The sequence below is a fragment of the Trichogramma pretiosum genome, unplaced genomic scaffold (assembly GCF_000599845.2).
Source record: "Trichogramma pretiosum strain Unisexual culture from Peru unplaced genomic scaffold, Tpre_2.0 scaffold83, whole genome shotgun sequence".
In the NCBI taxonomy this organism is placed as follows: domain Eukaryota; kingdom Metazoa; phylum Arthropoda; class Insecta; order Hymenoptera; family Trichogrammatidae; genus Trichogramma; species Trichogramma pretiosum.
In genome coordinates, this window is record NW_019641663.1 from 501,341 (window position 1) to 523,355 (window position 22,015).

At 40.0% G+C, this 22,015-nt stretch overlaps 2 protein-coding genes across 2 annotated transcripts; both read right to left on the reverse strand.

Moving 5' to 3' along the window:
- Positions 1 to 7,910: 7,910 nt before the first annotated feature.
- Positions 7,911 to 8,631, reverse strand: LOC111693955. The gene is made up of 2 exons (XM_023460229.1): positions 8,294 to 8,631; positions 7,911 to 8,199 (listed from the first exon to the last, which is right to left on the reverse strand). The coding sequence occupies exons 1-2, from the start codon at positions 8,543 to 8,545 to the stop codon at positions 8,065 to 8,067; spliced, it is 387 nt and encodes a 128-aa protein (XP_023315997.1). The 5' UTR covers positions 8,546 to 8,631; the 3' UTR covers positions 7,911 to 8,064.
- A 1,941-nt stretch (positions 8,632 to 10,572) lies between these two features.
- LOC106654534 lies at positions 10,573 to 14,981 on the reverse strand. The gene is made up of 15 exons (XM_023460240.1): positions 14,814 to 14,981; positions 14,638 to 14,757; positions 14,455 to 14,572; positions 13,717 to 13,981; positions 13,540 to 13,647; positions 13,381 to 13,471; positions 13,181 to 13,332; positions 12,986 to 13,118; positions 11,975 to 12,094; positions 11,777 to 11,894; positions 11,456 to 11,705; positions 11,363 to 11,402; positions 10,899 to 11,038; positions 10,704 to 10,836; positions 10,573 to 10,623 (listed from the first exon to the last, which is right to left on the reverse strand). The coding sequence occupies exons 1-15, from the start codon at positions 14,979 to 14,981 to the stop codon at positions 10,573 to 10,575; spliced, it is 2,007 nt and encodes a 668-aa protein (XP_023316008.1).
- Between the last annotated feature and the right edge of the window lie 7,034 nt (positions 14,982 to 22,015).

The window sequence follows — 22,015 nt, forward strand, 5'->3', positions numbered from 1 at the left end:
TTGGTTTCTCACCGAGGACGTGAAGAATTTTAAGAAAAAACCCATTCGCCCGTTGGGAATGGGCCTACTCATACACTTCGTGATTCGCACCGGCTACAAAGACGAGCCCGACCTCGACGAGGATGGCGGCGGGCCGTTGCTGCTTCGCACTACGCCGATACATCGCGCGACCCTACTCGACCAGGCCGTAATCAAGAACCTCTTTGAAATTTACAACAAATTCGACTGCAACTACGTCGACGAATCGGGTTACAGCCATTTTCACGCGGCCTGCATGTTTGGCCTGGACGACGTCGTGCGGAAATTCCTCGACCACAACAGGCAGCAAGCGAATATCTTCGCGGGACTGCCGGTCAATCCGCCGCTTCATTTGGCCGTAGCGCACGGCCACGAGAAAGTAGTCGATCTGTTGATGAGACACGGCGCGGATCCAAATATCGTCAACAAGGACAGAAGAACAGTTCTGCACATTATCTGCATGCGCGAGCGCGACGACGGCTTGGTGGAATTTTTCTTCGAGATCTTGGAAAAGAACAATCGACGAGTGCAGATCGACGCCAAGGACAAGAAGGGCCTGACGCCCCTTCAATGGGCCGTGGCTACTTTGTTGCCGAACGCCGTCGAGAGTCTATTGAATCGTGGCGCCGACCTGTCGAGCTTCGTTTTCCCCACGAAAGTTCACTTCGGCAAGATGTTCGACCAAGATCGTTTTTACAGATTGTATTACGAGAACGATGATTTTAAATTGAAATTAGCGTCTCGCGCCCTGTCGGTCATCCGGCGTCTAGAACAAAAGGGCCACGAGCTGGACGGAAAAAGTGTTTTCGTGATAATGAAGTTCTTCGCCAAACACGAGCTGTTCGACGAAACGGAGCACTTGGAGTTTTGTCGTCGTGACCCAAATCTGCTGAACGAGTCTAGGAGTATGTTTATCGATGAAAATTTGTCGCTCCACGACCTGATCCAATTAGAACCCGATGAGGCAGCCAAAAGAATTAAATATTCGAATATATTTAAATTTGCCAGCGCAAATAAATTGTGGACGAGTCTCCCGAAAGATGCGCACGAAGCGACATTGGAGTATTTGTGCGAGCTCATGCTGGGAAGATCTTCTCGTCGATGGACAATGGAATCGGTGTCGCTGTTGACGCGCCATCGAGCTTTGATTCTTTTTGTCATCAATGTCGTCGAGAAGCTGCAGCTTGTTACACAGCAATCGAAGACGTAATTCTATAGATATTTAACATCATTATAATAAATGAACATAAATAAATAATTAAAAATTAGTTCTGATTTTTACCTTACAAATGCACGCTATCACCAAAGTGAACCTTCCTAAATTGTATATTAAAAATTTGGATATTATACTTCTCCTCGTTTTTTAAAGATACCGTATCTTATATTTCTTATTTTTTCTGACTTAAAGAGTATGCGTACTAACTTTTGCATTAATTCAAGAAAATTTTTCAAACGTAACGTCTCTGAAATCGAATGACTTACTGGACATGTTTATTTTTTGCTCGCATAAAATACTTGCTTCATGTATACGTATAAATGTCCCTAAATTTTATCAGAAATACTCCAAAAGGAGATTGATCACTTTATAAGCTCGCTACTATAATAGAAAGTATTAACTATAGTCAAAATCTAATCCAGTTATATCTGAATTTTCTGAATGATAACTATTATATTTTTTAAATTATTTTTGAATGCCACGAAATCTAAGAATCACGAGAAGCAATTTTCAACAACTAATTTGCCTTTTCAAGTTTTCTCGAATCACGCGCCTACCACCATTCAAACATTTTTGAAAAAAAATCTTTTATTCGTCGGAAAAAAAATTTTTTGATTCGAACGTTCTTTTGAAGGTCTCATTATATTCTCTCCAATTGTACTATTTACATATTTATTGCATCGTGGACGAAGTAAAAAGTGAAAAAATTAGGGCAAAATGTGAGCTTATGCTTGTATTTGCTGACCCGTACGCTGTCTTTAATGCAATGAGTTCGACTGCAAAGTCAACGCGTTCTAAAACATTAAATTTGGCCTTTACTTGTGTAATGTTATATTTTTACATTATAGGCGCGCGACGCGACTATAGGTAGTCTTGCTTGAGAACGCGGCGGCATAACACGAGGACGGCGCGCAGTCGGCAGAGCCTCGCAGCATCTCGCGAGTCGTAAAGTTCAGTTGGCACGTTACAACGCCACGGCCGCGTACACAGTGTTAAACAAAGAAAGATCGCGTCGACATATCAGCAGAGACTTTCGTGAGAAGTAAATTTTGTGAGTTAACTTCATTGTGTGAATGTGTAGAGCGATGGCCGAGAACTACCAAAACAGTTTGGAAAGATTGAAAAACTTGCGAGCAAAGGTCAATTGGGAGTTCGACGACGAGCTACGTGTTTTTATCCGTCGACTTTGTGACTTGATCGAAAATTGGAAAGGCCCACTTCCAAATCTCCGTGAAATTTTTCGGCCAACGGAGATTGATTGGCTCCTCATACAGTATGTGAAGAACAAACAATTTTCTCCGATATTTGAATTTATAATTAACACCGGCTACAAGGACGAGCCCGAGGTAGACGAAAACGGCAAGCCGCTGTTGAATCGTAGAACTGCAGTGCACTGTGCAACCGCCAACCACCGTTTCATCAGCAGGAATATTTTCATTGAGCTCTTCAAAGTATACGACAATTTCGACGCGAATTACATCGACGACAGAGGAGGCACGCATTTTCACGCGGCGTGCGCATTTGGCTGCTATGATGCCGTAGAGAAATTCCTCGAACGTGGGCAGGACCCCAATTACCCCGAGTCGGAAAAAACTTTCAAACCGCTGATCTTTGCACTAGTCTTCCACAGCAACGAAGTGGGGGAGATTACGATATCCGTGGTCCCGCGAGTTTATGCAAAATTTCGACCCAGCTCGACGTAACTAAGTATCTAAACGTGAAAAAAGTCGACTACAAGTGTTGTCGACTCAACTCGTGACCTGTGTGATGCAGAAAACACAACTTATAAGCAGGTAATGTGGTCAGCACAAAGGGTGTATTGGATGCTCCCCGAGTGAGTGCGGTCGTCGGGTAGGTGCCGGCGTGTGGAGCGAGGTCAGGGCGAGGAGCGGGTGCAGGGGCGCAGCCCCTGCTGGGGGAGCAGGGGGCGAAGCCCCCGCTGGGGGGTTGGGGGGGCGAAGCCCCCCCACTAAAAAAAACCACACACATATTTAAAAAAAATAAAAAAATAAAAAATTCAGAACTTTTTTTTTAATTTCATTGATTTATTCATTATAGAACTACGTGACAGAATTAAACTCACATCTTCCAGAAACTTAATCGCGACTTCATTAGTAGCTACTAACTTTTCAAATGAGTAAAAAATGGAAAATTTTTTTTCAATTTAGTATATAACAAAGGATTGTGCACTCATTTTTTCATAAACTAATTACCCGTCAACTATATCAAAAAGCACTGACAAAAAGCTATACAATTTACTGCCAGCTAAAAGTTGTTTAACGGACAAACAATGATCGTTCAAACGCATCGTGTTCGAAATTCAATAATTGAAAATTATCGTAGATGTTAAAAAATACAATTATAGATAAAAACTTAAGGAATTTTGATCAGAAAAAAGATACAGATAAGGGAAATATACTAAATTAGGCATAAATCCTTTTTTTTTACTCTAACTTTATTGTTATATAAATTGAAAATTTTCACATTACAATGAATGCAAAAAGTATTTAAACACTCCAAACGATCGAGATTGAGCGCCATCCATCGGAATTTTGCATAAAATCGCGGGACCACGGATATCGTAATCGTGCCCATTGAGCGAATAAGTGGACATTCGACGTTCGTAATCTGTTCAAAGTTTACGATAGATTCGACGTGAATTACACCGACGAGTCCGGACTCACGCATCTGCACATGGCCTGCAAGCATGGCTTCGACTACATCGTCGAGAGATTCCTCAGGCTCGGCCAGGATCCCAATTGCGTCTGCCGAGAAACTGGAGACTCGCCGCTGCACTCGGCCGTGATCTGGGATACTCGCACCAATAACAGGATGGTCAAATTGCTGCTCGAGCACGGGGCCAATCCCAATTTGGCCAATAACGATGGATCGACTCCTATGCATATTATTTGCAAGAATATGTGGGATGTGACGACGGCGGCGCAGCCATTTTTCGAGGCGCATGACCGCAAGCATCATACGGTGTTATTTGACGCCCAGGACAAGTGGGGCCAGACACCGCTGCATTACGCTTTGGCCGAAGGCAGACAAAGAATCGCTCAAATGCTGCTGGAAAGGGGAGCCGATCGGAACGTAGCTAATGCGGAGGGATTGACTCCTTTACACGTACTATGTCAAAGTTTCCTCGATAATGACTTGCTGCAGACATTCTTCAAAATCGACGATAAGGTCGATCAGCCGATCGAGATCGATGCCCGGGACAAGTTGGGTCGGACACCTCTGCAATTAGCCGTGGCGTCTGTCATGCCGAATACCGTCAATATACTTTTAAATCATGGTGCCGATCTGTCTGAATTCATTTTTCCCACTTTAAGTCGCTTCGACGATCGCTTCGACGAAGCAATAAATTACATAGGTGATAAATTAAGGATAGCATATCGCGCGATACTCGTTGTCGCGTATCTACAAGAAAGAGGATACGAACTCGACCAAAGGGACATCCTGACAATCATGGCATTATTCGTAAAGCGCAAAATATTCGAGACGTCAGCGCGCCTCGACAATTATCGTTGGTACGACGACGAGCAGTTCGACGCGACGGAAGCGAAAAAATTGAGGTTCAATTCGAGCCTGTCGCTCTACGACTTGTTACGATTACGACTGGAAGAGGCGGAAAAACGTCTCACACTTACGGACTTCTTACTATTCGTTCAAACGAACAGGGATGAATGGTCTAAGTTTACCACTGGGCAATACAACAAAAAATGGTTTGTGTATCTACGCGAAATACTATTGAGAGGATTCATTCGACGTTGGACACTGGTATTCTTCTTGACGCTGACGCGCCATCAGCTGCCGATTCTCTGCTGCGAAAAAATCATGGATCTGCTGGCGAACGAGGATTTGATGAAACTATGCCTGGCTACAGAAATCGTCGAAAAAGAAGAGAGTCTTAAAGACGAAGGTATTTACAACTGCACTTTCGACTCAAATTCATACTTTCTTTAGAGTTTTTGAATAACTATGTATCGTTATTTTTTCAGGTAATGAAGTTAAGGAATTCTGAGCTTACTTTTGTTTTATTGTCTTTAAAAATTTTTTTGTTAACGTGCTCGATTTTTATTATGTAACTTATTAAAATTTCATTACATGAAAAAAAAAATTGTGAAATAAAACATATATTCAATGATACAGAATCGAAACAACGAGTTGAATTTAGATAATTATATAAAAAAAACGTTTACCTATTTTACAATCACGTTCGGCATAATTCTATTTAATACAATCGTATCTTATGAATCATTAACTGCTGCTCAAAGTTAATTTTATGTCGAACAAAGATTTTTCGTGTATTTGCTTTGACAGTTATAATCAAAAGTACCCGTTGGCTCGATCATGTTCGTAATCATTACTGCATATAAAAAAAAATTCAAAGAAAGAAATTCCGTGTTTAGCCCTACAATAATTTCATCTGCAACAACAACAAAATAGTATCGAACGTTGGACGATGCCTTTCATAGTCCAGGCCCCAGCTTCGCAACGGTCAAAAAAATTTTTTTAGTCAAGGTTTTTACATATTCCCATGCAAAATTTCCCGCTGGATCCGAATTTGCATGTTGCCAGGCGCAAAAACGTGCCCAAAATTGTTTAAACAAATTTTTTTAAACAAATGGTCAACATTCATGTTTTTTGACCTGGCAATACATTTTTTAAGTCAATTGGACCACTTTAAAGAGAAAAGGTCTATTGAAATGTTTCTCTAAAGTTGATAGTTTTCGAGTTATTCAATATTTTATGTTGCAAAAAACTCGAAAACGGCCAACTATGACATTAAAAAAATTTGTGAAAAACGTAAAATTTTGATGTTGCCATAGCGTTTTCTTACACTTCAAATATCCCTTTATAAAGCCCCGAAGCGTTTTAGACGATAAGATTGTTGAAAACCTGTTTGTTATAAACTTTTAATCAGCGAGTTTGACGGTATGGCCATCTATACGCATTGCCAGTCGGCGCTCCCGCAACTCGCTCTTGTCGCGCGTGATATACAATTCACACTGCTAATCTTTGAAAACTGGTAAGTATTTTGTAATTCTTAGTTAACAATAAACTTATTATTTATTCGAATAATATTGCTGAAAGTTGTATTTACATATTAAAGTACATTTTTTTTTTACATAAGCGAAGTTATCTGCTACACACGTATAGACGTGCAAAAATTGGCTGCGTCTCGTTATACCGATCGGCGTTTGTTTTTATCTCTAGAAAACTAGGCATCGTAGCATCTTCGTCGAGCGCGTCGTAACCATGCATTCTTTGTGGCGCAAATCATAAATCCATGCAGGAAAGTGAATAAAACTTTCGGCTTATTATATGTATTATTTATGTTGACCATTTGTTTAAAAAAATTTGTTTAAACAATTTCGAGCACGTTTTTGGGCCTGGCAACATGCAAATTCGGATTCAGCGGGGAATTTTACAAGGGAATATGTAAAAAACTCGACTAAAAAAATTTTTTTGACCGTTGCGAAGCTGGGGCCTGAACAATCAAAACGTCGTATCTCGCTCTGCGTAATGCGATATGCTTACATTTACTGCTTGTACAGGCGACTCGGCTCGAAGCACATGTCTGGGTCGTTCGGTTCAGATAGACACTACGACGCCACTGCTTATAAGCATTATGAAAAGAAATTCTTCTGCCCACCGTAGAAAAATCCCCTCGACGGTATCTCAAATAGAATTCTAATTATAATCGATCTAAGTATAATCTAAAATAGAAATATAATTCTAAATTTTCACTTCCACAGTAACTTCGATATTTTGTCGGAGAAAATTTTTGGCAAGAAGCGCCTGGTTATATAGTATGGGTCAAAAAATTATATCACGCAGCTTTGACGGTTCAAAAAATTACGGCATAAACTATATATACGGATTGGGAAGTCCGTTGCTTTCTGGACGAGGAGTACATCTCACCGATTTTTATTTTTCTTGACATTGACGGTGGACCCACGATCGCAGGTATTTACCTCGAGTAGCCCCAGCTCATTTTGTATGTGATGGTCACGGAGCTGCTCGTCGTGTGCCCGCAAATTGTTCATAGGACCTCTAGGAGTGAAAAAAAACGCGTGAACATGAAATTTGAAAATAGTTAATTTTTTTTTAGGCACTTTTGTGTTGAGTCGTTGAAAAGGTATCAAAACTCATCTAAAAATTTTAACTGACCACTGTATTCGATAGGAAATTTCCTCAGCTTTCCGATGATACTATTCGATTTTCCGAAATATCCAATTTTCACCGTGAAAATCGCCATCAAACATTGACGGCTAAATATGTCGAAAAATTCAGTACGGAAAAAGTGTACTTTCTGGATTATTTTCGATTTTTCCTTGTGAAAATGAGATTTTTTGGAAAATCTAACTGCACCATGAGAAAGCTGAGGAAATTTCCTATCGAATACAGTGGTTAGTTAAAATTTTTAGATGAGTTTTGATACCTTTTCAACGACTCAACACAAAAGTGCCTAAAAAAAAATTAAATATTTTCAAATTTCATGTTCAAGCGTTTTTTTTCACTCCTAGAGGTCCTATGAACAATTTGCGAGGGTCTGGGCCGCTGGGCACGCAAAAAAAAAATTTCACCTTTTTTTGTTAACGAAACGGAATTTTATTTTGAAATTTAACCATATATGCGATCAGGGTGTAATTTAATCATGTCCGCGACAACGCAAATATTATGGTGCATATAGAAATACCAAAATTACAATTATTTATTCGAGTTTAAGAGATTAAAAAAACACTTATTTCTATTGCCACGTCCATGACTTTGTCGTCGTCGTCGTCGTAAAATCTCGTGGAAGTTTGTTGTGGTCACATTTATTCTTCGCGGTTACGTGCAAAATAACGATGCCATAACCACCAGCACTGAAATGCAATACAGAATAAGAAGCCCCCGCCTATAAGAGCCAAAGTGCCCCAATCTTCGCGGTCCAAATCCTGCCATGAATTATACTGCGCGAAAATGAAAAAGTAATTTGTCCATTAGTTTATTGTTCCATTATTTTTTACTCTCTTTAAAAATCAATTGACATTATATGATTATTACCGGTGCGAAGCTGGGTTCAATATTTTTATTTTGTTTAGCCCAATATTTCTCATGTGTGTGGTAACGCGGCGCTTCCTCTCGTCCGTCAATTGGTAGTTGTTCATCGGCGATTGTCGATCTGTCGTCGGCATGGCTCCGCTGCTGGCCTTTCTCCGACAAAGTAGCCATTGATGCAGTCGTTGCGCGTGATTGCAGAGACACCTGGTCGTACGAACGAGCTTCGTCATCGGACCTTCTGTCTCGAGGCGCCATTTTTTACCGGTACAATAAAAGACAAAAGTCGAAAAATAAAAACGAGTATACACCGTGTGCGGTTCGTTCAACGTCGTCCGCGATACTGACAGTTACTCGAGACTTTTCGATTCGACGTACGTATGTTTAAGTTAGCCATACACGTAAATATAGGCCGCTGCCATGTTTACATTTTGTGCGTACGCAACGAAGAAGATGGTAGAAAGGGTCGATCGTTAAATTTCAAATATAAACCAATGATGTATTTCTACTGGAAAAAGATGATTTTACAGAGGATTTGGGTGCGATAAAAAGCGAATGAGATACGCAGTTATATGCAAGCGCAGCAACGATCTATTACATTCGAAGTAATTAAAATAAAAATTCGCGCGTAATTATGAATTTGAAATTGTACACGATATTGTCTCGATTTTGTTTTGATGAATGTCGTGCCGATTGACACAGCCTCGTTGCTCCATATAACAAGGCTTTGACCGAGGCTATTGATTTTCGTGAAAATACAGCTGAACCCCGATATCTGCGGGGGTTACGTTTCGAAAGGGTGCCGCAGATATCGAATCCGCAGATATCGAAGCATTGCTCTTATGGCAATTCGAGGGTTACGTTCCGGGTGGACGAAAGAATTTACATAAAAGACTTTTCGCGAGAAAATAATAATTTTTTGGTATCAAATATAAAGTATTACAAACTGTTACGTGGGTGGAAGATGGTAAATAAGATTAAGACAATGAATTAGACTTGAGTTGCTGAGAGGAGAGGGGCCGAAGTCCGGCTGCGCTTCAGCGTAAAACTACTACTAATGATCCGTGCTCATTACTCCCATTAATGCACCTCGTCACAGGTGGGGACCTTGACGGTAAAACCAACACTATGTTATGAAAATCGCTCCTTGAAACGGCCAAACCAACCACCATCGGTGGTTTATACACTTATTCCAACATTTCAAAAACCTTTCAGTATTTTCAGTAACAAAGACAACTAGTTATGACATTCACGTTTTATAAGTATTTTATTTATCTTCTAAGTAATATATAATTATTGTATAATTCAATCGTTTGATAACGATATTTAAATGTAGATTTGTATGTAGATATACACTCGGCAACAAAATTATCGCAACAAAAAAATTCATCGAAATTTTGTCGATTTTCAAATGCTTCTATCTTGGGCTAGATTTATCGTATGGACACGCTTTTTTTTTAATTTTTTGTAAATTTTGTCCTCTTTAAATCTATATTAATTAAGATAAGATTCGCGTTAATGTTGAGTTACCAGTAGTATTTGAGCGTGACACTAAAAATTACTGAAAAAAAATTACTGTTTGAACGTGTACCAGTACCACAGTAATTTTTCTTTCGAAATTTAACATACACCATCGCAAAGTGCTCTTTTCAACGAGTAATTTAAAAAAAAGGACCTATCTGCGATTTTTTTAACGCCCTGTAGGTCGATTTGAAGGTACGGTTTGTGTACGCAAAATGCCCAGAAAATCGTCTTGATTTCAGCTAAACGGGGGATTTTACGTACCTTGAATGGTATCTTCAAAACGACCTACAGGGCGTTAAAAAAATCGTAGAGAGGTCTTTTTTTTTTAAATTACTCGTTAAAAAGAGCACTTTGCAATGGTGTATGTTACATTTCGATAGAAAAATTACTGTGGTACTGGTACACGTTCAAACAGTCATTTTTTTCAGTAATTTTTAGTGTCACGCTCAAATACTACTGGTAACTCTACATTAACTCGAATCTTATCTCAATTAATATAGATTTAAAGAGGACAAAATTTCCAAAAAATAAAAAAAAAAAAGCGTGTCGGTACGATAAATCTAGCCCAAGATAGAAGCATTTGAAAATCGACAAAATTTCGATGAATTTTTTTGTTGCGATAATTTTGTTGCCGAGTGTATATAATAAAAAAAAATTGATTCGTTAGTCAGTGCCTGACTCTGTTTATTCCCTTATCTTGTAAGAAATATATATCTTTTAATGACATAAATTATTTTAGATATTTGTTAGAAAAAATAATCTTATAGTGTTTGAATAATCATCATGAAATATGACATCGCCGTTTTCATTAGCTGAAAGAATTACAGATCGATTTGAAAAGTTGTGATTCAAATAAATTTGATACGTATTAATCGAATACCATTTCAAATACCTTTGAATAAGTATCTAGATTTAAGTTAACCATTTTGGCGGCGGTAAGATTGCAAGGCTCGGCGCTTCTATTGTAAAGAATTATGAATAATTTTCTCACTTGTACTGGATACTCGTACCAATTGGTGTATATTCTGAAATAACAGCATTTTTTCTCACGAACAAATATGCGAATTTAACAGATATGTTAATTTACAAATGGTCGTGTATCCGAAGGCTGTGATCGTACACGCTCTGTCCAAAGACATTGATGAAGGTCAGCCGAAAGGCGGTTGCACTGGCCAGAAAAGCAAATCTGAATGATTCTTGTAGAGATATGTCGGCAAGCTGTATGACCTGCAAGTTCATAAATTGATGTAAAATTTCTCCGGTAAATTTCGAGTGATTTTTTTACCTGCGATCCACACACACTTATTATGATCGTATTGAACAATATTTGTAATATAAACTGTAAACAGAAAAAATCTTCGATTCTTTGAGCGAATCTGAGTTTCAAAATCTTGGATAAGTAATGCTCGACATTTCACAAGTATAACAATTGAATGGACTTACTCCAGACACTCAAGATGATACGTCACAATTTCCTCGACTTTTTTCAAGGCCAACCGGCGATCGTAGGAGTGATTATAAAGCATAACGTCCATCTGTCCAATTCTGTACCTGCAGAATCCTCTCAAAGTTTTCACTGCGCTTCATGGCCCTTATGAATTTTGGAAAAAATCAAAAAACAATTGTTACCCTAACACGGCAAACATGCTGCAGCAGTGCAGTACGACGATGCCGAACATAATGTCGTAAGCCAGCACCAACCAAACGCTTCCCATGGAAGCCAGAGACCCGTGAACGAATATCGTCCAATAGTATTCCTCGGGATCGATGACGAGGTACTCGACCTCCAGAACGTTTCTCTCGAGTCTCGTCCACTTGCCCGTGTCGAGGTAACGTAGAGCAGGCGTTATAAGTGGCGATACGACGAAAGACAGTAACACCATGTAGTAAGCGGCTGTAACGATTGATTGCCGAATTTATTATCCCTGATGATAATATCTGACATAAAAATGATATTTGTATTACATGCTAGGCCGATGCTGAAGATCCTGCCGTAATTGGCATACGTCGCGAAGATTTTTCTCTCGTCGTCGTTCTTCAAATTATGCCAATTCTCTCTCACGGAGTCGAGCAATCGTCTCATCTGAAAAGTTCGTGTCACTTATCTGATACTCGGATACCAGTCGTGTATTTTTTTTTTGTCGTGGTGCTTCTTGTTAATACCGAATGAGATTTCACGGCGGCATTGATCGACAGCACGAAAGCCAAATACGTGCAAAGAAATGCCATCAAGCAGTAGATCACTTCTCTCGTTTGATCGATTATTTTGATGATGTGAAACAGCTGCGGCATAAAATAATTCCTGAACTTGAGCACATTTAGCGAATCTTTGTATTTACCTCTGGGAACCAACCGGTAGCTACGAAAATATTAACGACCAACCATATGGTTTTTCTTTTTCTTGGACTTAAGTAAGGCCAGCCACCGGATAGTATCATGCATGTTTTACTTGGACTGTACGCGGAGCTATCGAAAAAACTATCCTCTGTATCTTTTGACATTATAATTTTTTTTATAAACGGTTCTCGGCTTGATGTTACACCAACTTAGTTAAGCAGTGGAATGCATGGAAAAGTCATCGAGAGCTGACATTAATGTTATTCTCAATTTTTTTTTATTAATCATGACGATTAATGTAACAATAGACTTTTATAATTCAACAGCTATAAGAATAATTCGCTACCTTGTGGACTCATTGTTACTTTTTGAATAGACGCAGTATTGTTCTAAAACTCGATTATCCCCAGCGAAAAATTTTTTTCATGCTACCCTAGCTAAAGCTAACTTTTTTCGTCCCGAAAACGAAAAAGTTAATTTCTGCGGAGAGATTCATTAAAAATCTTATATACTATTTAGATTTAGTGCATAATAATGTTGTGCATTGTCATAAAAATTAATAACAATTACGGACATTTGTTTCTTTTTTCTACACTCTATTCATTTTTATTACACTTTATTACATTTGTTAACCATTCATTAATGAAATGAAACAAACTCTTATGATACAAACTCATTCAAGTTGAATAGAAAAAAATAAGATATTTGTTAGAAAAAATAATCTTATAGCGTCTGGATAATCATCATGAAATAAGACATCGCCGTTTTCATTAACTGAAATAATTATGGATAAAGAAAATTGCAATTCGATACGTCTTAATTAGGAATTTTAAATACCTTGCAATAAGTATCTAGATTTAAGTTAACCATTTTGGCAGCGGTAAGATTGCAAGGCTCGGCGCTTCTATTGTAAAGAATTATGAATAATTTTCTCACTTGTACTGGATACTCGTACCAATTGGTGTATATTCTGAAATAACAGCATTTTTTCTCACGAACAAATATGCGAATTTAACAGATATGTTAATTTACAAATGGTCGTGTATCTGAAGGCTGTGATCGTACACGCTCTGTCCAAAGACATTGATAAAGGTCAGCCGAAAGGCGGTCGCACTGGCTAGATATAAAAACCTGAATGACTCTTGCAGAGATGTGTCGGCGAGCTGTATGACCTGCAAGTGCATCTATTCTTTATAAAAATTTTTCGGGCAAATGTCGAATTATTCTTTCACCTGCGATCCGCAGACACTTATCACGAAGGTATTGGTCAATATCTGTATTATGAACTGTAAACAGAAAAAATCTTCGATTTTTTGAGCGAATCTGAGTTTCAAAATCGTGGATAAGTAATAACTCGAAATTTCACAAGTATAACGATTGAGCAGACTTACTCCAGACAAGCAAGGTGATACATCACGATTTCCTCGATTTTTTTCAAGGCCAACTGCCGATCGTAGGAGTAATTATGAAGTATAACGTCCATCTGTCGAATTCTGTACCTGCAAAAACCTCCTACATTTATCAATGTGCGTCATTGGATTTTGATTTTGCCAAAAAAATTGTTATACCGTAAGACGGCGAACATTCCACAGCAGTGCTGCACAACCGTGCCGAAAAGAACGTCGTAAGCCAGCATCAACCAAACGGCCCCCATACAAGCCAGAGATCCGTGAACGAATATCGGCCAGTAGTATTCCTGGAGATCGATGACGTAGTATTCGACCTCCAGGATGTTTTTCTCTTGTCTCGTCCAGTTGCCCGTGTCGAGGTAACGTAGCGATGGCGTTATTAGCGGGAACACGATGTAAGACAGTAGTACCATGTAGTAAGCGACTGTAACGATCGATTGATGAATTTATTATTGATGCAATAAATATGACATTTATGATAAATTTAAAAAAAAAATCTTGAGTTGTAAAGTTAAAAAGACATGAAAAATATTTTGTTTATACGTCATTACTGACAATTAAAAGTTGCTTCTAGGAGTAAAAAAAATTATTAGTACATTCAAATATTTGAAAGGTTAAGACGACCAAAATCATCATTAATAATTCTGAAAAATTTTGAAGATGTTCCATACTCACTTATAAGACATTTTTGTTCCATAAAATTTTCTTCTAAACAAACTTTTTCTTTTTTTGATAAAAAAATTAATTGTGTTTGCATAAAAAAATGTTTTTTTTATTATTTTATTGGAAAGCTATTGAGTTTAAAAGTAAAGTTCATTGAACAAAAATGTCTCTGAATTAATTAAGGACTTTTACAATTCAAGTTTTTTGTTTTGGAATAGCTAATATCTGTATTACATGTTAGGCCGATGGTAAAGAGCTTGCCGTAATTGGCATACGTCGCGAAGATTTTTCTCTCGTCGTCGCTCTTCAAATCGTTCCAATTCTCTCTCACTGAATCGATCAAACGTCTCATCTGAAAATTTCGTGTCACTTATCCGAGACGTGAACAGTCGCGGTGTATCGTTTTTTTTTTAATACCGAATGAGATTTTAAGGCGGCATTGATCGACGACACGAAAGACAAATACGTGCAGAGAAACGCCATCAAGCAGTAGATCACTTCTCTCGTTCGATCGATTATTTCGATGATGTGAAACAACTGCAGCATAAAATAATTCGTGAACTTCAGCACATTTGGCGAATCGTCGTATTTACCTCTGGGAACCAGGCGGTAGCTACGTAAGTATTAACCGCGAACCATATGGTTTTTCTTTTTCTTGGGCTTAGGTAAGGCCAGCCACCGGATAGTATCAAGCATCCCTTGGTTAGACTGTACGCGGGACTATCGAAGAAACTATCCTCTTTATTTTGATCTTTCAACATTATCTTTTTCCCGATGGGCTCTCAAAAATATGCGTACGGTTCTATGACGAACGTTACACTGACCGACTCGTAAAAGTCATCGAGAGGTGACATCGTTCTCGATTTTTTCGTTGTTGATAACAACGATTACTCCAACAATAGACTTTTATCGCGATAATGCGAAGGCTATAAGAATAATTGTCTACCTCGTGAAGTTATTGTTCCTTTTTGAATCGTTACGGTATTGTTTTTCAAGTTAAGGGTATTAGACACAGTTAATCGTATACCGGGTTTACACCCTCGAGTCAACGAACAAGTACAATGTCACAAAATAATTAGCGACTTGAAAAGTTCGACGACCTTCGACTCTAAATTATTGGCTTTGAAAAATAATCCAATTGTTTAAATTATTTCATACTCAAACCAAAATATTACCATTGAATTGAAAAACTGTAGCATCGCAAACCAATGTAATGCAAGAAAAACCGTCCGATATATATTTCGATATACGTGCGCCCACGAGTAAACTTCATCCCTTTTTATTTCTTCCTCATTTTTTGCAACGCGACGTTCTTACTCGTCGCGCGCGGCAAAGCACGAGTTAGTTACTTCGACGGTTATATAAAAGCGGTCGTCGCGCGACGAGCGAGTAATTTAACCCATATAATCCCCGGCGGGCCGTGCACGCATGCACACACATACTCATACACATTTCCAAGCGCAATCATATATAAAGTGAGAGAGAACCCGAAGAATCGCAGAAACACGTAGAGCGAGAGAGAGGCCACCACCACGTCCATTGCCTCTCGGTAAGCCGCTTTAGCAACTCCTTATCACGAACGCTGAGAGCCTCTCTTACTACTTAGATATATATATAACTAACTACTGCGCCATATAGGCTTGCAGCCTCTCAGCTCGCTCTCTCTCTTTTTTTTCCCCACTCTCTGTCCACCCCCTCGCGCACACATGCGCGCGGCGTCTGATATATTATATCGCTTAATCCACAGACGGCATTTTATATATATCTCTCGCTCTCGGCTCGCCGCGTGGGCCATTACTCGATATATGCCGCTACTAAATACAGACTACTACTACTACTAGTCGTGCCCGGAAGCCTTTGGCTCTCTTTTTTCGATTCCGAAACTTTCTGCGGGGAGATATCCCTCATTCGTCTGCGAGCTCGTAATTAATCGGCATCCATGGACAACGATTTGTCTCGAAAAATCGTGCGAAAATGCCTCACGAAAAGCTGCTAAATTTTCGAACGTACTCCGCGATTCTGAGGCATCCACACCAACGCACACCTACACACACACGCACGTATATATTTTAGCATGTAAAGTTATGGAGAACGGAAGGTTTCGCCCCGAAATTATTATGGATGTATGCATATTATAAGCCACGCCGGGAACGGAAAATCCGTTCGTATATGCGCATGAATCTAGTGTAGTATATATACGCCAAGGTGTGCGCCGCTGCAGGTAGTATATATAAGAGAGAGAGAGAGAGAGAGAAAAGCTACTGCCGCGGCTGCAGTATATACGACGTTTCGTCGTATATATATATATAACGGAGCAGCTCGGATGATTGCTCGCTGCCTGTTGTACGCTGCCGTTGACGTACAAGACGCGTACATTAATTCTGTATTTTACATTTTAAACCGCGCGCACGAGTGCATGAGCTCTCGTAAAAGCAAAATTAATCGATTATACGAGGAATTAAAAAAAAAAAATAAACACGACACCCGCACGCGTGTATCTGCGCGAGTATTTGTCAACGGCAGCAGCACACGAGTGACTTTTCGCAGGTGTGCGTACGTATCCGTGCACGTAGCACAAACAGATCGAAGCGTATACACATACATGTACGTATACGCGTGATAGTATTGCGCGATGCTGTGTGCTGTACTATACACTATACCGATGTAAATAAACAATTGACACACGGAGAGCGTAAACATCAGCGCGGCGCGCGGTGAGACGAGAATAGAACGAAACGAGACTCCCGGACCTCCGGATAAATAATATATACACGAACGCTGTATACGCGACGTTCGTTAAAATATTTGCTCGTCTAATGCGCGTCAAAATGTATGCTGTATAACGTTTGTAACGTCGACTGGTCTTTTTGATTTTTTTATATATATATATAATAATAATAATACGGGGATTTACGAAATGGGAAAAAATACGAATGAAAAAAATAATTGAATCGTGTTCCTTGGATGCGCGCGTTTTAATCGATCTCTCTCTGTATTATATCTCTATCTCTGTCTCTTGGTTGAGTTGTCTCAAACAATCAGTTGCCGCAGCAGCACGAGCTCTGGGCGCTTATATATGGTGGGTGGTGGAGAGAGCCTCATCTCTCCACCCGTCCCCTGAATGTAACTCGAAGCCACGTCGTATCGACGCGGTTAAAGGATATCTCGCTAGAAATGTCAATGTACCTACGTTCGAGTGTGTGTGTGTGTATGCGCGAGTTTGTGTGGTGCTAGTTCTACTCCATACACACACACACACACATACACGTATATATAAACTTCCTCGTAATCTTGCTTGTCTGTATAGAGCCGAGGTAAGCTCGCTTTCTCAATCGAAGCTTCCGTTTTAGCCCAGGGGGGATTGTATTCGTATAATGTATATAATGTATACCGCACTCGTGTGCGGCTGCTGTGCAGGAATGATTGCTATGTAATATTATATATACACACGGTATGAGTTTGAGCGCGACCGAAAACAATATACGTGTCACTCGCTTCGATCCGCACACGACGATTTGTGTGTAAAGTTAAAATTAATTTTAGAGCTTTTTTGTACTAGTTGATGCGAGCATCGACGTACTAAATCGGCTACGATTGGCCCCGCGATGATTTTTGTCTCTCTATTTCATTCATTTTTTTTTTTTTTTTTTTTAATAAATTCACAACTTTTTCAATGAACAACCGAATGCTGTGTGTATTGGCTCTTTCGGTTGAAGTGCATTTTCGTGTAATCGTTTCTACACTTTTTTGCACGCATATGTATACGCATCGATTCGTTGCGGTATACGCTCTTCGCGGTGCGCTTCTTTTGTTATTGCTGTTGTTGTTGTTGTTGTTGTTGTTACTGTTAAAAAAGCCGCGCGCTCTACAACACTCCATATATATATATATACAGTCCACCAGGAGCAGCAGCAGAGGCTGAAGATACGTCTACACCGTGAGCTCACACTGCGGTAACTTTTATAAATATTGAAATTCAATCGTGATAAAAAAATCTGTCATGTGCAAAAAGCGTTAGAGAGCTGCCGTGGTGGTGCTGGTGGTGTATGCAAAGAGCCCCCGAGAGTGCAGCGCGTCAGACTAGAAGAGCAGCGGCAGCAGCAGTAGCAGAAAAAGAAAGTTCAAAATTGAAAAATACATCGGGGGTGGCAGGGCAGAGGGAGAGAAAGAGAGAGAGAGAGAGAGAGAGAAGTAATGTTAGTTCACCTCGACGCGCGCGCGCGCGAGAAAGATTTTCTGTATGAGGCACGGGGAAAAAGAAGTGTAACTAGAATGAGAGGAAAAAGAGGGAAGTAAAAGAAAAAAGTTCTGGAAAGAGAGAGAGGGAGCGTGAAAGTAAAAAAAAAAACGAGGAGCGAGAAAAAAGAAGATCCATGTAGGTCGATGTTATATATATAGTACCATGAACTTATACTCTTCGATTTCTTTTTCATGATTCTTGAATGATTACCCGTGGAATTTTTTTAATAAAGCCGCGCTTTGCTCTGCTCCTGTAGGCCGATTTATTTTTCGCGAAAATCAAAATGAACTTTGTGCGTGTCTGTGTGAGAAAAAACGATCGAGGCGAGAGAGGAAAGAAAAAGTGTTATTTGACATTAGCCCGAGTGCAGCAGCGGCAGCGGCGGCACACGCTGCACACATTTCTCATAACTGTCCTTTTTCCTCAAACTAAAACAACTCGCAGGGCCTCGCGGACGTGGCGGCGTCGTCGGCGGCTCGAGACATACATATATAATCCCCGCTCGAAAAAACAAGTAAGAGATTTACGAGGCGAGGCGATATTAACGAAACGCGGAGTGCAGAATTGCGATCCCGAAACAATATATATCGGCAAGGGGTATGGGAGAAAATAAACTCGAACGTGTGTATACCATGAATATCTATATGCAACGAGAGATATCTGTGTACCGCACACACGAGCTCTCGAGAGCTTTTCCAGCCAAGTTGGTGTATAAAGCAGCGGCGGCAGAAGTGGAGTCGCTTTAAAAACTATAAGCCAAGAATCAGTTTGTCATATCAAAAAAAACTCTCGTCGTAAGACAATAATTTAAAAGTTTTTTTTTATTCACGGCCGCGCGCAAAAACTTTCGACGCGTAAGTAATAACAAAAGACATCTCGGTGCAGCATCGTTATATTTTTATCGTTCTGTTTTCCATACGCCAGTCGCGCAGCGAGAATAATAAGAATAACAAAACAAAAAAAAAAACAAGGAGAAACGGTTGATAATTTTCGAAGCGGTAAATATATATGAAAAAAAATAAAAGAGAACTCCGCGATTAAACGGCTCTTTATGCGCCGGCACGAATGACGATAATACCGCGGGTGCGAAATTGAAGACGAGGAAAAATTTGTTGTTCACCTCGTAGCAGTAGCTATATATACGTATAGCTGAACGCAAAGAGAGGGAGTGAGAGAGAGAAACGTACGTACGTACGTGTGTGCAGGGCGCGAGAGAGAGAGAGGAAAGAGACGGAAATGTAATTGGTACCTCTGGGCGGACTATCGGATTATCTTCAATGTTTCTCTCTCTCTCGTTCGCATACACAGGTATATGTATGCAAGCTCACACACATACGTATATATATCCGTGTACGCAGCTCCGGAAAAAGGCGAAATTTTATGAGAATTGCCAGCGTGAGATAACACCACAAATTTCCGAACGCACAGGAGGAAAACCCCGGAAAGTCCTGCCTTTTCCTCCCTTTGGATGTGTGTGTGTGTGTGTGTGTGTGTGTCTATGCGTGCGACTGCGTATTAAACGTATCACACACTGCACGCGCGCATTACGTTTTCCCGGAAAGAGAGAGAGAGAGAGAGATTACGAGTTCTATCTAATACGTATCGATTTTGCTAATGTTGCAACGATGCGTACGTTTACAAGCTCGGCGCGTGTGTTATATACATATTGGAAATACATTTTAAAGTTCATTCGAGTGTACTATTCGACGCGCGAGTACTTATTAATAGTCGTCTTTTTTATGTGGGCAATGGTATAAGTACATAATGAAATTGAAACATACATAATCTTTAAAAACGCGTTAAAAGCCCATTACCGATCGAGTTGAAAAAATTATGTATAATATTCTACACACACACACAATGGGGCATCGTTTCTTTTCAGCTTCATTAGCCCGACCGACATTAATGCATCTCTCTCTGTTTGACTACTACTCTCTTATTAATCGACGGCTCCCGCGAGTTATGTACGCGTAAATACGTAAAAGAGCTCCGCGCGTATTTATCATAGAAGCGCACATAACCCCGCGAGCGTATTTTTCTCATTTTCCTCGATCTTTTTTCTCCTCCCCTCCTCCGCACACGTGCAGAGCTCATATCTGAGCAGAAAAAAAGCTTTCGATAGTTGAATTCGAGAGCGTATTCAAAGGCGCACGCGGGGCAGACACACACGCGTTAGTTTATTTCATTTCGGTGTGTGTATATTATCCACCGTCCATCGAATGGAAAACGAGATAACGAGTCGGTGTGTGTCTGTGTGTCTGTGTGTGTATACGATAGAGCGAGCGAAGGTTTTTGATAGACCGTATGCGTATACATATACGATCGAGGAAAAATTTTCCTCGGTGTTTACCTAACTGAAAGCTTTTCACGTATATATAGTCAATATAATACGGGTTCGCGCGCGAGCGGTCGTTTACACGCGCTGTATACGTAGAGCTTAGAGGAATGTAGGATATTACGATCGCAATGGTAAATGAAATTCACACGCGAATTTATAATTTTATAAATACGAATTTATTTTACGAGAGACGTGGCTCGACAAAATAATATAAAGCTCGATCGCTTTGACGCCCTTAATTGTTACATCATAAAAATGACGGATCAATTAATGACCTCGGTCGCGCGCCTTCGTCCCTTGTAATTTGGCGAGAATTCGCTGTAAATATACCCTCCGATTCGTTCGTGTTGTAGCGCGTGTATAGAGATTTTCGGAGTCGTTGTGTAACGATCATATAATAAAAAGTTGGATAAAAAGGCATTACTCGCGCAGCCGAGCTATCTCGAGCGTAAACAAAGGCGAGCGTATTATACATATAAGTGCCGTAGAGGCGTCTGCGTGCGATATAACTCGGAGAGTAGTAGGCCGCGTTGACACTTTAGACAAAAATGAATGTGTTCTGTGTTGCTTCGCTCTCTCTCTCGCGCGTATCGCACATCACGCGGAGCGGCGTAATAATAAAACGCGTATGACTCTTGTTTTATCTCGTACTTTTGCATTTACGCAGCCTTATGGGCATATATTATAGGTGTAAGATAAATTTTGAAAAATATCGATACGAAAATTGGTAATGCCAGTGAGTGATTGGTGACGCGAGCGGAGATCGTCAAAATTATCCAACCGAATCCAGTACGATGTGTAAACAGCAGTTGTTCAATTGCATCCTCGAGCTCTCTCTCTCTCTCTCTATATGTGCATAGCTAATGGCAATGGCAGCAGCAGCAGCAGCAGCAGCAGCTCGACGCAGCCTCGCAGTTTGATTATGTGTACATAATCACGCGACGTAGAGCCCTAGATTTTGGCGTATACCTATGCACCACGTTGTATCGAAACTGCGGCGCAGCAACCATCCGTCACGTCGTATCGAGTGACGCGTATATAATTATAATTTTTCGTTTATGAAAAAAAGGGGGGAAGGTGCACAGGGGTCGATTTACTTGGGAGCGGGAAATAGAAAATAAATGATCTTGATTGAAAATTTTGATTGAAATTGAGAATTTAAGTGAAGTCTGGTTGGTCTGATGTTAATAATTTGTTAAATGTAGTCTAGTTTTCAA

What these genes read in the sequence shown, in the direction of transcription:
- LOC111693955 (XM_023460229.1), bottom strand. Translation starts at nt 8,545, where the DNA reads ATGGCGCCTCGAGACAGAAGGTCCGATGACGAAGCTCGTTCGTACGAC. An exon ending in TTGAACCCAGCTTCGCACCG is followed by an intron (nt 8,200 to 8,293) that starts GTAATAATCATA and finishes ATTTTCGCGCAG; the next exon opens with TATAATTCATGGCAGGATTT.
- LOC106654534 (XM_023460240.1), bottom strand. Translation starts at nt 14,981, where the DNA reads ATGTTGAAAGATCAAAATAAAGAGGATAGTTTCTTCGATAGTCCCGCG. An exon ending in CTACCGCCTGGTTCCCAGAG is followed by an intron (nt 14,758 to 14,813) that starts GTAAATACGACG and finishes TTTATGCTGCAG; the next exon opens with TTGTTTCACATCATCGAAAT. An exon ending in CTTCAGATACACGACCATTT is followed by an intron (nt 13,119 to 13,180) that starts GTAAATTAACAT and finishes CTGTTATTTCAG; the next exon opens with AATATACACCAATTGGTACG.